General features: G+C 39.3%; 1 protein-coding gene across 4 annotated transcripts; it reads right to left on the reverse strand.

The window, feature by feature from the left end:
- On the reverse strand, nt 7,548–14,136 carry LOC110432358. Of its 4 annotated transcripts, none has more exons than XM_021452586.1 (7): nt 13,873–14,136; nt 10,694–10,747; nt 9,482–9,538; nt 8,790–8,876; nt 8,311–8,423; nt 8,128–8,234; nt 7,548–8,011 (listed from the first exon to the last, which is right to left on the reverse strand). In XM_021452586.1, the coding sequence occupies exons 1-7, from the start codon at nt 14,024–14,026 to the stop codon at nt 7,858–7,860; spliced, it is 726 nt and encodes a 241-aa protein (XP_021308261.1). In that variant the 5' UTR covers nt 14,027–14,136; the 3' UTR covers nt 7,548–7,857. The 4 variants fall into 4 exon arrangements, with proteins under 4 accessions (XP_021308261.1, XP_021308263.1, XP_021308262.1 ...); XM_021452588.1 differs by having other exon boundaries at nt 10,706–10,747; nt 13,873–14,135; XM_021452587.1 differs by having other exon boundaries at nt 10,706–10,750; nt 13,873–14,135.

Here is a 14,618-nt window from a genome sequence, read left to right on the forward strand (position 1 = left end):
CTCTGGTTTATTAAAAAGATAAATTATAGAACAAAGCCCTATGAGCAAAATAATATGGTGACTTCTTTGATAAATTGGAGGCATTTAGAATGTCTAATATTGTAACTTGTGGCTAATAAATATTCATACTTGCGTGTTTAGGTAGCCCCAATCTTTTAGAGGCCTACTTTCTGTTGTTCTCTAGCTATACTAATACCGAAACTAGGGCTCCTATTCTTTTCATTGGTCCCCCAACTATTTCTAAATCACATCAGCCCTTCCAATACTTTCTTTCTCTCTTAAAATGGAAACCTATCTTCTTTCTATTTTTCCCCCACTTCCTCCTTCAAGTACGCACAACACTAGTAGACTAAGGGAGTGGCTACTTCGGCCAATGCCAGCCAAGCTAGCAGCAAGGTCCCAACCATTGAACTGTGCCACAAGCTCACACACTCCCTACGCTCATGTCTGCTTGGTCAGAGATAGCCCAAGGCGGGATCGGGCTGGAGGAGGGCGAGTTCAGATAGAAGGTGATGGGGTTGGTGGGTACATATGGAAACGCCATGTGGTAGAAAATGGGGTTAGGTGGGGAGAAGCCACGGTCGGGGGGATGCAGTTGCGTTGGGCATGTTGTCAGGCAGAGAGGAGACACTAGGCTCAACGAGCTACTCTCAACACCCTAGGATTTAACAAGCGTAGTGTGAACAAGAGCGACTCAACATAGTGATCAAGAACAACTAAGCTATGTGACTGGAAAGTAACCTAGCTTGGCAAAACACCCTAGGATGACAAGGCCTAATATTTCTACAACACTAGAAAATGAATCACACAGATGTAAACAAAATTGTAGAATGACCAAACCACAAAGATGGTTGCACTAGATATATCCATGTGGCCCGATGACTTGCTGGCCATGTATACATTGAGGCGAGTCCAAGGATCGGATGACCATCCTCTACAAGCTCAATGAACCCTCAAGGTCGACTCTAATGTGGTCACTTGTTTATGAGGCAGCTCAATCACAAGGTAGTCGAGCAAGCCTGGTATCCACTGTAGTTGCCCAGCACAAAAGTCTATCACATGACTACTACACAGATTCATCAACACAGTCAGCTCCAAAACCCTGTGACTAGTTCAGGGCCTCGGCGGTCAAAGCACTGGCGGAGCCAAGGCCCGGCCACCCTGGGCAGGTGGCCGGGCTCCTCCTGCTGCTGACTCATTACATGCTACTGCCCGCCGGAGCATGAGCATGAGCATGTAAAGAGATCCTAGTGCAAGAGCACGAGCATGAGCATGAGCTAGCTGCTGGCTGCTGACACATTAACGAACGAGCATGGGTATGTGAAGCGATCTAGCTAGGATAATGTGATTTTATTTTAGCACGATCAAGTAGCCAAGCATAATATGATTTTATTTTATCATGAGCATGAGCGTGTGAAGGGATCCTAACCAGAATATGACTGTGCACAATCAATGGCTGCTACCACGCTAATTGGTCTTTAGTTGTTCTTGGCCCCTACTAATTCATTCGGATGCATGAGCCAACGAGCCAATGTTGCCGTCTACCGCCCTTATTTCAAATTTTAAGATATTGGCCCATACTAATCTGTTCAAATGCATGTTGCCATCTACTCCCTCTGTTTTAAATTATGAAATGTTTTAGATTTTTAATACATTGCTTTTACTATATATTTATACCTTGTGTGTATCTAAGCGCATAACAAATATTATTTATAAAAACTAAAACGTCTTGTGATTTGAAATGGAGGTATAGCATCTTGGATGGTGGTTACTTTGTCATGCAAAGATATAGTAGAAAGTTTGTTATAGGTGTTTTTTTTTATCTTGTATCAGTTACTGGTTATATCTCGCCTAGGCTCCATAAAATTCCTGGCTCCGCCACTGGGTCAAAGTGGGTGGTGATAACCTTAATAATCACCACCAGTTCAAGTTACCAACCGTTGGTGATTAGCATTTCTAAAGTTCCTACAATCAGGAAAAAATAGTAAAATTTTGAATTTTAAACTGTAAGAACTTGAAAAAGAATTTTAAGACCGCAAATAATTTTAAATGAAAAGGTCGTCAACTACAAATTTGTGTATCTCATATATTCACAGCTTTGGTTTTGTTCACTTTTTCATATGAGACCATCTCGATATTTCAAAAAAATTGAATTTCAAAATATGTGAACATCAAACAAATTTTTGGGACCCTAAATGATTTCAGATAAAAAAACATATAAAGTTCATATTTATCTGACTTGATTTGAAAATTTTAGTAGTTTCATTGTGTTGCACCAATGGTTTTTTTCACCAGTTCGTAATAATTGCCATTGGTGACAAAATTCTCCGCTAGTGGGTAACACTAACTATCTGATGATGATGGACTATCACCGTCAGTTCATATTACCAACCAATGGTGAAAATCATCCTATTTTCACTAAAGTTCATAGCACAAACCGGTGGTGAAAAGTATCGCTAACGATTTAGGGGAAACCAACAGTGAAAATGAATTCTATAGTAGTGAATCATCTCCGGTGCCCCCTCAAAATCTCCAAACTCCTATACCTAAATAGGAGATCCCCACTACATGTTTTCTCTAGCTTGTGTTGAAGCCACATCACCCTTATTATGAATGTTGGTCATGCAAAGGCAAACCAAAACATCCCCTCCATCTGGTCCGCGTTTTACATAAATATTCCACTATTAGAGCATCTCTAATGCATGATCCGCGGTTTACATATCTCGGTGCATACAAATTGAATAACCATTTCAATAAAAATGAACAACTGTTACTGCTATCCTTTAGTCTTCCACTCTCCCTCTAGCTATTTTGCTTATAGTAGCACCAACTAATTGCCGTCGATTTATATCTGATACATGCTTGCAAGTGGAGCGGCAGCGAAAACCTAGGAAGCGCCACCTACTCTTGCAACAACCTCTATAGCACGGCATATAGTTCGAGACCAAAAATGAACCGTAAAGTGAGACTGTGCGCACATCACTGTTGTTCCAGCGGGGACTGTGCGAGTGGAGGATGAAATCACAGGAGTGGAAGCACCTACACGGTGACATGTTCGAAATGGCACAGTTCATCCGTGTCTACGACGAAAATGGCTGCATGGAGCGCTACTTCGATTCCTCCATCGCTGTCCCGGTCTGCACCGCCATCACCGTCGCCTCCATGGACAACCACGCGGTCTCCACAAACATCACCGTTTCTGTTCCAATCCCCATGTACTTCCACGGCGGCAGCTTCTGCCACCACACTCACACTGCCTTCATTGTCTTCCATGTGCCTACCTCCCTCGCTGTGCAGACAAGCACCATCGTCATCTCCGACTACTGCCTCGTGCTCGATCACCTGATGCTGGTCACTTGCTAGAACCTGTTGCACAATGACGGCGAGACTGGCCACAGCAGTGCTATCTGGTACCACCACGGCAAGTAACCACGTCGCATCGCCACCCAATTGGAGGGCTTGGCATCAGCAGCTGTGTGTGGCAAGAGTCATGGTCCCGTTGGCTGACTGTGGCAGATGATGAGCCGGCTGTGGTGGATAGCACAAGCTCCCTGGGGGACAGGGATTCAGTGACTTACCTAAGGCATGTCACAATGTAACTTACCTTCAGCATCTAGCCATTAAAATCAGATCCAATGGTTCAAATTAGGTCCAGCCTTTCAGCAATTCAGAAATTGCTAATTCAGTACTTACAAATTAGCTAATCCAGCAGCTAATTAAGTGCATCAGCTTATCAATTAAGTGGAACTCAATCTAGTGCTTACAAAGCTTCCATCAACTACTTTTCAATAGCAATGCTTAAGAATTCAGAGAAGTCTACTTGAGTGGCATTGTGATATTCTTCATAAAATACTATACTTAGACCGCAAAATACTATACTTAGCCCACAAAATACTATAGCTAGCCTGTCCAAAATACTAAGTAGCCAACTAATAAAAGCTAGAAGAGATCTTAAGGTCCAAATTTGTCAAAGTTGGAACTGTTATGAGCTGAGTAAAACTGTCAATGACAGTGTACTCTTGAAGCTCGAGTTCTCCTTTGTTCTTGCCATCATGTTCTCCTTCTACTTGAGGCTCCGTAGTACCTTGTTTTTTATTTTTTTTTGCTGCAACGAAATTGCAATTAATTAGTAGAGGATGAGCAGCACTGTCAACATTTAGATTGCAATGACAACATATAGAAATGTTCAGATTGCAATTAAATCATACTTTTGCCACCCATAATATTGCCAAGCCTCATCCAGATTTCTGAATCGCAAACCAATTTCAGGTATCTTCTTTATCAGATTCTGCCATCCCTTACACAACCCAGATTTCAAACTTCCACAACTCAGATTCTGAACTTTCACAACTCGCAAAACCCAGGCATCAACTAGTTCTGTTTTGCTACGGTACACCTATTACCTCTTAGGAGGTAAGAGTTTGAATAAACCACAACCGTTGAATTTTAGAACATATTAGACAATTAAATAACCAAATAATCAAGGAAAAATATTGGCTATATCTTTATGATGATTTCCTTGTGATATCTAATAATATAGGAGCATGCACGATATTTATGGTACAGGATTCATATGTGTATCTGTATGATACTATACAGTTCTGGGTATTTGCAACTAATCATATACACCTTGTCACGTGTCATTAACCCATTACAGCATATTGAGCCTGTTCGTTGGTCTGAAAATACTTGTCCCAAAATAACTATCATTTTGGGTTTTTGTGTTGCAAATTTGACTAGATTTATAGAAAATACGTGCAATATTTGTATCTCCAAATAAATTTGTCAAAAAATAAGATTCAAAGATCTTTCCGATGATACTAATTATGTATTATAAGTATTAATATTTTTAATCTTACAATAAAAAATGTTTTTAAGAAGCGAGAACGACAGTTATTTTGGGATAGAGGGAGTATAATGCAACTATATCACATATATATTTCTTTCATAACATGTATTGTTAGGGTATAGTCCCTCCGTCCCTCTAAAAGTGACGTTTTTGACTTTTTAGTATCGATCATCCGTCTTATTTAATTTTTTTTACAATTATAAAATAAATAAATTATTATTAAAGTATTTGTAATGATAAATAAGTCATATAAAAATATAATATTTATACAAAAATATTGAATAAGACGAATGATCAAACAAGATGGTACAGAGTCCAAACCAACATTTTCAATGGGACGAAGGGAGTACATGGTTGTGATACATATACACCAGTCACGTTAGAATATATTTTTATATAAATAACTATAATAATAGGATTTCATATTTATTTCTTTTGACAAACTTGCACCTACAAAATGTTTTGATTATGTTACATGCATGTTTTTTTCTCATCAATATAGGTTCAGCTTTGTTCAAATTAAGAAACATTAAAAAGGAAGTCACCATAGATGCTAAGGCCGAATAATACAAAACAATGCTAATCAAGTTAGTATGTCATATCTAAAGTTGCAAAATAAAAAATATTTACCATATCCAGTAGATCAACGTGCATCAATTAGATCTATAAAATATTTTTACATCTAAAACACTTTTATTATTTATTATATTTTATTAAATTTAAAATTAAATAAATATATATTTCACATATTACTTCTCAAGAGGTAATAGATGATATCAACCATCCAATCAGTTTAAATGAACGGCTCACAGTTACTTGGGAGTACTACAGCAAAGCCCAAACAATTGACATACATGTATGAAAATTCTAGTTCCACTAGTTACTACAGTGCAAAAAAGCTAAAGCACTCAATAGTCCTAACGAAATCAAGCAATGTAACCTTTCTTGGTCCATTAAATCTTAAATTTGGAAGCATTCTTGTATATGAATTCGTTCTATTTTGCTTTAGTAAATAGAAAAAACAAGAACCCTTATGGAGCTTTTTTGGTCGGCAGAGGGTTCGTCTCCCACGGCGGTGTGACAACACCACGGGCTGTCGAGACACGCAAGGAGGTCTTTAGCGGTAGGAGAGGCCAGTGGGGTCGTGGACAGCTTGAGACAATGCCCGTGGCAGCTCGGTCAGTGGGGTCGCCAGGACGGCGCACGAGGCCGGCAGCCTACGTTACACGAGTACGGGTACGAGTATCGGATACAATACGTATTGGATACACGGATACACACTTTCTCAAAAGTAAATCCACTAAAATGGTGTATCTAAGTATCCGTATTCGCGTATCCGACGAGTATCGGATACGGATACATCGCCCCTTGGAGTATCCGTGTAACACGCGGCAGCAACAGACAAAGCCTGCGGCGGCACGTGAGATAAGTGGCACGAACCTGATTCGGCCACCCTCTGTGTCCACGTGCGAGTCCCGGAAGGTCACAGGCACGGGGAAGGACGGCAGCCGCCCGCGGCGCGCGTGAGACCAGCGAGGGCGGCAGGACAACGCGAGTCCAGGGCGGCGGTGCGGGAATCTGTGAATGATCTGCCCGGCTCCTTTAGTTGCTGAAGATGGACCATTGTCTAAAATCAAGAAGAAGCCAACAATTGCTTTCAGTTTTTCAACTACATCGAGATGAAGTTTTGTATAACAGTTATCTAAAAAAGTTGAATCAGTAACATTATGTTGTTCTACAATTTTATTTCATATTACTATCCACTGTTTAACGGAATTTTCTCCCAATCTCTCCTGTGTCTTTTTATTTTTCCCACATTTTTATCTGAATTATTATTTACTCTCAATTTCTCCACAGCTTGCTAAGAAATTTATCGATCCCTCTATGAATCCCCCTTCTGCGCAGCGGTACAATTCCTGCAGGAGAACGTGGTTAAGTATAAATTACTAACACCCTATGACTGTTGACTTGTTGAGTATAACGGGCCATTGACGGGCCTGGAAAAAGAGCCTTGTCGTGCTTTCAGGCGTGCACAGGGAGTGGCCCAAGCAGTGCCCGTGGACGCCCACCACCGGGACGGGTCGTACTTGGGCCCAGCAAAAAAAAGGGCAGGCATCATGCTGGGCTACCACACTACATGCTTTTGCACATCTGTAAATGAAGCAAGCGCCTGCAGTTCCGAAATCAGGGCGTGAGGCCGACCAGCCAATCTAGAGTCACCTTCCAACGTCTATGCAGCCACTCCGACGAACAAGCTGACAATGACTTGACCCTTACATTAGGCTTGGGGACCGTTAGGAAGTTTGCCCATACCTAGAGATTAAAATGATACGGATATTTATTCGAATCGTGAATAAATATGAACACTTATCGAATATCCATTTTATTGCACTAGTAGAAAAAAGAGTACAACGTCGACGTCTCCTTTTTATACCACAGACGGTTTTTAGTTATCACGCGCCTGTGGTATAAAAAGAACACTATCAGAACTACCAACCATCTGTAAAGATGCATCTTCACATGTGGTTTTCTTAATAAAACCACCTGCAGAAATCATTGTGACTTGCCTCAGGTAAGTCACTAAATATTCATAACTTTTGATTCCTTAAAGCTTTCGCTACTGGAAACTCGAATACTTTTATGGGTATCAAATTTTTGCTTCTTCTGTGGGTTTTAAAATATCTTCACAAAAAAATACAAAAACCCATAAAATAATTATATAATTTTTCTGTGCGTGACAATACTCACACGGAAAAAATTGACACTCGCAGAAGAATTACAATTTCTATATATCTTGGAGAAAATAGAAGTTTAGGTCGCGAGTCGGGCAGCTGCTGCGTGCTCGAACTTCGCACCTGCTGTGAATGCCTTCCAAACAACACACAACACAAACAACAATGCATGCACTCTCACACGCGGAGCTAGTGCAGACTTATTCTTGGACAAACTGAACAGTAGAGTGCGATTCAGAACACAGCTGCGATGTGTTTTATCCCTTTATTAATTTCTCACGGCTGGTCCTGTTCTGGGCATCCACGGACCGCGGGCTCCGCCCCAGAGATTTCAATCGTCGTGTTCATAGGCTTGGGATCATCTATACTTGCGAGAATGACAGAGCATTGGGATTTCAGCTGCACTTCGATATTCCGTGTACGAGTCAACCTGCATTACAGAACAAGAGACGGATCGATGCGTAAGAGTCTATGTAGATGCACATGCGAGCTGAGACGACTCTCTCTTGAGCTACGACATGCACATGCAGGAGCATACAATCATACCCTATTGCTTCCTGTCCAAGGACGAGCGTGTCGAGCTGGAGAACTTTGATGGATTCTTCCAGAATTTTGTGAATATTGGATCCTCTGTAGGATTTGACCAACTTTTTCTGCGCACACGGCAGTACCAGGCCGTTATTTTCCAAATACATGCATGCATTAGTTCTGTAATGGAAACTTCTGTACCTGTGCACGAAATACATCTACGTAGCGTTCGAACGTATCAATCCAGGCCTTCTTGGACTCATTATTCTTTGCTAATTCCCTAACCGAGTCGAGGAGTTCGTCCACTTTGTAATCTGTTTTTTTACCAGTACCGATACAACATATCATATATAGGAACGAAGAGTATAAGGTGTGGCTAGCCATGCAACATAAGTTATTCTACATCCACACCCTACTTAACTAACGATATGGTAAGCACATATTTATGATACAGGTGTAACGATAAAATACAATCACATTTACATTTGCAGTGTTGTAATGTTCATGTAATGTATGTCTATTATAAATTTATAGTAGCTTCTAGAAAATTAGTCTGTAGGGCATTACTACGGTTGAGCAGGCAAGAGAAGAAATATACATGCAAATGAATTGAGTATATATAGATGTTCGTCCTATAACCTTCAAAGTAAAAATAGAAATTAAGAAGAAACAAATCTAACCTGTTGTCTCGATTTGCTCTGATTGGGGCATGGCAACGACGCTCTGCACATCACCGTTGGAACCGGTGTCGTCTAACTTCCCATCAACTATATAGTTTGTTTGAGAATGAGCAAGGCAGAGAAGTCAAGCCAATTGGATTAAACCACAAAAGCATGTCGACAATATATATTGTAAAATAATTCAATTGGGACTATAAATCAACAAAGAATAATGGGCAAAGGGTAGTTTTTCAACTAATAGCCTCCAACTAATAGTTTTGCCGAGAATTTACAAACAATTGTGTTTGAAGCGAATGTTTTGCTGAAAGTTATAGTGTATGGAAATGGTGTACCTACACCGACATTTTTACCTTTGCTAAGAGTTAGTCCTACACCGATAGTTAGAACCTTTCCCAACAGTTTATATGTTGCTGAAACCATTTCCAAGGCATTTTATTAAAACAAGCCCTCATAATTATGTTTCATGACAATCAAAGCAAATCTGAATAGTTTCTTGACAATCACAGCAAATATTAACAATTTCTGCTCTTCACCAAAATTGAATTCAAATATTAGTAACTTGTAAAAAATGATCTGTTGAATAGTACGGTTGAGCAAGATAGCAGAGAAGAAATATACATGCATATGAATTGAGTATAGATGTTCCTCCTAACCTTCAAAGTAAAATAGAAATTAAAAAGAAAGGAATTAACCTTTTTCCTTATTTTTCACTAAAGTGTTCTCTTCCTTGGCATCTGACTGTGTATCTCCTGTATAGTGAGTCCATGCATGAGTAAGGCAGAGAAGTTAAGCCAATTGGATTAATCCACAAAAGCATGTCGACAATATTGTAAAATAACTCTATGGATCTTATGTAAGAGTTCCTTTTAACACATTGCTCTATGGTGAAGCATAGAAAAAAAAAGATAGAACAAGGCTCATTAATTAGAAACATCTTGTTAGAGATATTTTCTGTAAATCTCTTTTAGATTAACAGGGTAAGTATTGGAAATACTTTTGGGCCATGTTATTCCACTTGTTGTAAAGTTCCTCAAAACACCATTGTATGATATTGTCCACTGATGACTAGTCTGATCCTTAATTTCGATGAAAATTTCAAACAATTTTCCTTGAGCATGTGGTGAAGAGTAAAAACTATTAAATCTGATTGCAATTAGTGTATGACACACACTAGAATAATGCTGTAAGTGTTTACAAGTTTTATGACAACACCCTAGAATAATGCAAGACAGTGCCCTTTTATTAACGGAGGTGGTCACAAAATTCAACCACCTCCTAAAATCTGACGGATTAACAGAGGTGGGCATTTTTATTTAAGGAGGCGATTACTTTTGTCCGCCTCGTAAAATCGATTTATGAAGGCGAGCATTTTAAGACAACCACCTCCAAAAATAATTCAATTGGGACTACAAATCTACAAAAAATAATGGGCAAAGGGTAGTTTTTTCAACTAATAGCCTCCAACTAATAGTTTTGCCGACAATTTACAAACAGTTGTCTTTGAAGCGAATGTTTTGCTGAAAGTTATAGTGTATGGAAATGGTGTACCTACACCGACAGTTTTACCTTTGCTAAGAGTTCAGTCCTACACCGATAGTTAGAACCTTTCCCGACACTTTATATGTTGCTAAAACCATTTCCAAGGCATTTTATTAAAACAAGCCCTCATAATTATGTTTCTTGACAATCAAGCAAATCTGAATAGTTTATTGACAGTCACAGCAAATATTAACAATTGCTGCTCTTCACAAAATTGAATTTAAATATTAGTAACTTGTAAAAAATGATCTGTTCAATAGTACGGTTGAGCAAGATAGAGAAGAAATATACATGCATTTGAATTGAGTATAGATGTTCCTCCTAACCTTCAAAGTAAAATAGAAATTAAAAAGAAAGGAATTAACCTTTTTCCTTACTTTTCACTGAAGTGTTCCCTTTCTTGGCATCTGACTTCCCATCTACTGTATAGTTTGTTTGAGCATGAGCAAGGTAGAGAAGTCAAGCTAATTGGATTAAACCACAAAAGAATGTTGACAATATTCTAAAACAATTCAATTGAGATTATAAATCAACAAAGAATAATGGGTAAAGGGTAGTTTTTTAAACTAATAGCCTCCAACTAATAGTTTTGCCGACAGTTTACAAACAATAATTGTGTTAGAAGCGAAAGTTTTGCTGAAAGTTATAGTGTACGAAAATGGTGTACCTACACCAACAGTTTTACCTTTGCTAAGAGTTCAGTCCTACACCGACAGTTAGAACCTTTCCCGACAGTATATGTTTGTGAAACCATTTCTAAGGCATTTTATTAAAACAAGCCCTCGTAATTAAGTTCCTTGACAATCAAGGCAAATCTTAATAGTTTCCTTACAATCACAGCAAATATTAACACTTTCTGCTCATCACAAAATTGAGTTTAAATATTAGTAACTTGTAAAAAATAGTCTGTTGAATAGTACGGATTAGCAAGATAGCAGAGACGAAATATACATGCATATGAATTGAGTATAGGTGTTCCTCCTAACCTTCAAAGTAAAATAGAAATTAAAAAGTAAGGAATTAATCTTTTTTGTTTTTTTTCACTGAAGTGTTCTTTCTCCCTTCCTTGGCATTTGACTTCCTATCTCCTGTACAGTGAGTCCATGCATGAGCAAGGCAGAGAAGTCAAGCCAATTGTGTGCCAAATACGCGGTACAACTATATATAGACACATGTAGAATGAGAGGCATATATACCCAGTCCATATGATTACAGCTGCAGCTAGATACTAGCTAGGCGAATGAGAGAATACAATATAGAGGAAGGCGGTCCTAAAAGACTGATTTGACCAGCCCTCAAAACGTTTTTTTAGTGACGATGGATCTTATATAAGAGTTCCTTTTAACACGGTTAATAAGTTATTAACCGTGTGGGCATTGTAAGATAACCACCACGGTTAATAAGTAATTAACTGTGGCGGTTATGCTAAAATGCCCGCCTCGGTTAATGGTTCCAATAAAAAATAATTTATAACTTTTTCATATGAATTTAGATGAAGACAAACTGTATATCAAAATTGTAGCTCTCGACGTGATCTACAACTTTGTAGTTCAAAAGTTTATAAATTGAAACTGTTTAGGGTCCAAAAATATTATTTTAAGTCTGCAGATTTTGAAATTTAAAATTTATAATTATAAAACAATCTCAGATGTTGACATGGTCTATACAAAAGTTATAGTTCTCGATAGAATCTACAACTTTGTAGTTGAAAAGTTTTTAATTTGAATATGTTTAGATTCTTGAACATGTGTTCGAAGGTTATGAATTTTGAAATTTAAAATTTTCAATTCCTAAATGATCTCCAATGTTCACATAGTTAATGTCAATGTTCTAGTGGTTCAACTGACCTATATGTTTGATATTGACAAATTTTTGATTTAAAGTCACCTAGAGTCTCAAATATGTGTTTGAAATTCACATATTTTAAGGCTTAATTTTTTGAATTTTTTCAAACTATCTCTAATGGTGATACATCATATGCCAAAGTTCTAGTACTCGACAAGATTTAGAACTTTGTAGTTAAAAGTTTTTTCATTTGAGTTTATTTAGTAGCCTAAATACCCAATGTAAGATTATGAAATATTGATATAGAAAGATAGCGTATTATATATATATATATACACACAAATGAATGTGTGGTGTCGTGGTAGAGGGTGACAGTGTTGAATGAGAGGTTTTAGAATTGATTCTCCACGGTCGCAAGTTTTTTAGTTTTTCGGGTTTTTTTTCACGAAAATTAACTGAGGCGGGCATTTTAAGGAAACTGCCACGGTTAATATGTATTTACCGTGGTGGTTGTCTTAGGTCGATTGCCACAGTAAATAGAATTTACCGCATCGGTTAAACCACGATTAATCGTGACCTTAAAGTCGTGGCGGTTGCAAAAACCACAATGGTAAATACAAAGTGCCCGCCATGGTTAAGTTTTTTTTTTAAGTAGCGGAAAAAGGCCGCAACCCAACAAGCCCAGCGAGGCCAGATAGCTATCATTGTATATACATGAGGTTAGGGTTCAGAGCTACTTTCTCTCTTGAGCCAAGAACCTGAGCCAAGCGCCTATCTCTCTTCCGCTCTCTCACCCTCAACCAAGTGGCCCATTCTCTCACACTCCCATGTGCTCCTCCCCTCCCCTCCTTCCACTCCCATGGTGTCCTCTCCTCCACGAGCCATGGATGGCACATCCGGGCCTAGATCCAATGGCACTTGCATCCCCGCCTTCACTGGTGCCAGTGGCAGATTTGGTCTCCTCCTTCGCATCGGCGGTGGATCTGGCCTCCTCCACTTCACCGATTGTGGATCTGTCCCCGTTCTCCTCACTGGCAGTGGATCAGGCTCCCTCCTCCTTGCCGATGGCGGATCTGGTGCTCCTCCACCTCCTCGCCGGCGGTTGATCCGGTGGCGATGGCAGCATTTCCAGTCATGGAGGGGGCGGATCAGGTCGCGGTGGTGGCGGATCGAAACACGGCTAGAGTGGAATGGATCATGGCGGCCTGGATCCAGTCATGGCGGCGATGCAGCGTTGGGCAGAACCTGTTCCCACAACGGCGGCCCAGATCCAGGTCCGATAGGTTTAGACATTGGGCTTTTTCTTTTTTTTGTTTTTCCTATTTGATTTACGGAGGCAGGGAAAATAACTGCCTCCATTAATGGAGGCCTTCGAATGGAGGCGGTTGCAATACCCGTCTCCATAAATCAATTTGACCCGTCTCCATTAAAATTTGTGTAGTAGTGTTAGCATAAACTTAAAAAAACTATTTTGGATATAACCATTGTACGTAAAATATATTTTCAAATATCGTAATTTATAACTTCTTTATCATCACTTCCATACAAAAATTAAAATCATCTCTTTATATTAAAGACCATGCCCGACACATGCTATATCTACGAGTGGGTAGGAGAGTATATATTAGTCATGTCCAATAGCTAAAATTATAGAGGGAACTGTTAAGTGCAAAGTTTAAATTGAAGAATGACACGCAGAAAAAAGGTACGCAAGTAAGAAAATGGAGCATGTGGTGGGGAGACGATAGGACAATTTTACCGGCCGGTTGACTCTGTTCGACCACCTCCCTTACGAGTAGAATGAAACCCAGCTGGGCCTCTGCATCCAAATTACTAGCCCACTTCAATGCCGCAAGGCCTTCATGGGAGAAGTATTCGTCGTTGAAAATAACAACCCCAATTTTCTTCACCATATCGTCTCTCTCGTGGAAACCACCACTCCCGATAATACGTAGGCTCAAGTTTCTGAACTGTCAAGGAAATACGTATGCTCAACTTACTCTTTGAAGGATAGCATGCAAGCTAAACCCGAAATATATAGATAGGTGGAGAAGAAGAGTTGTCATAGGGGTTGTTGGTTCCATTCCAAAAGCACAAAATTAAACGTGCTAATTAAGAGGCAACGACAACAGGCTGGGCACACCTGCCTGCATTATGCATGATCGGAACTGGTGAAGTTTAATTTACCAATATGTTCCATGTTGTATAGGTGTCGTTTGACATACTTTTGCACTAGAAAGGTGGAGCAGTTTGGAAGCTAGTCGATCAGTCCAGTTTAGCAGTCGGTGGAGCTAGCAATAGAGGAGGCTCATGCCTGGAAATTTGGTTTCAGAGTGAATTATTGGTTATTGTTAATAAGGCAACTTGTAATTACAAAAATAAATTTTTACACTTTCCTTTCTTTTCCTATATATACAATTGTTTTGACCATAAATGGGTAGCCAACCTTCGCAACAATAATTGGGTATGAAGCATATAGTCGCACCAACCTTAGCAACAATTGGA

This window comes from Sorghum bicolor, chromosome 2, assembly GCF_000003195.3.
Source record: "Sorghum bicolor cultivar BTx623 chromosome 2, Sorghum_bicolor_NCBIv3, whole genome shotgun sequence".
In the NCBI taxonomy this organism is placed as follows: domain Eukaryota; kingdom Viridiplantae; phylum Streptophyta; class Magnoliopsida; order Poales; family Poaceae; genus Sorghum; species Sorghum bicolor.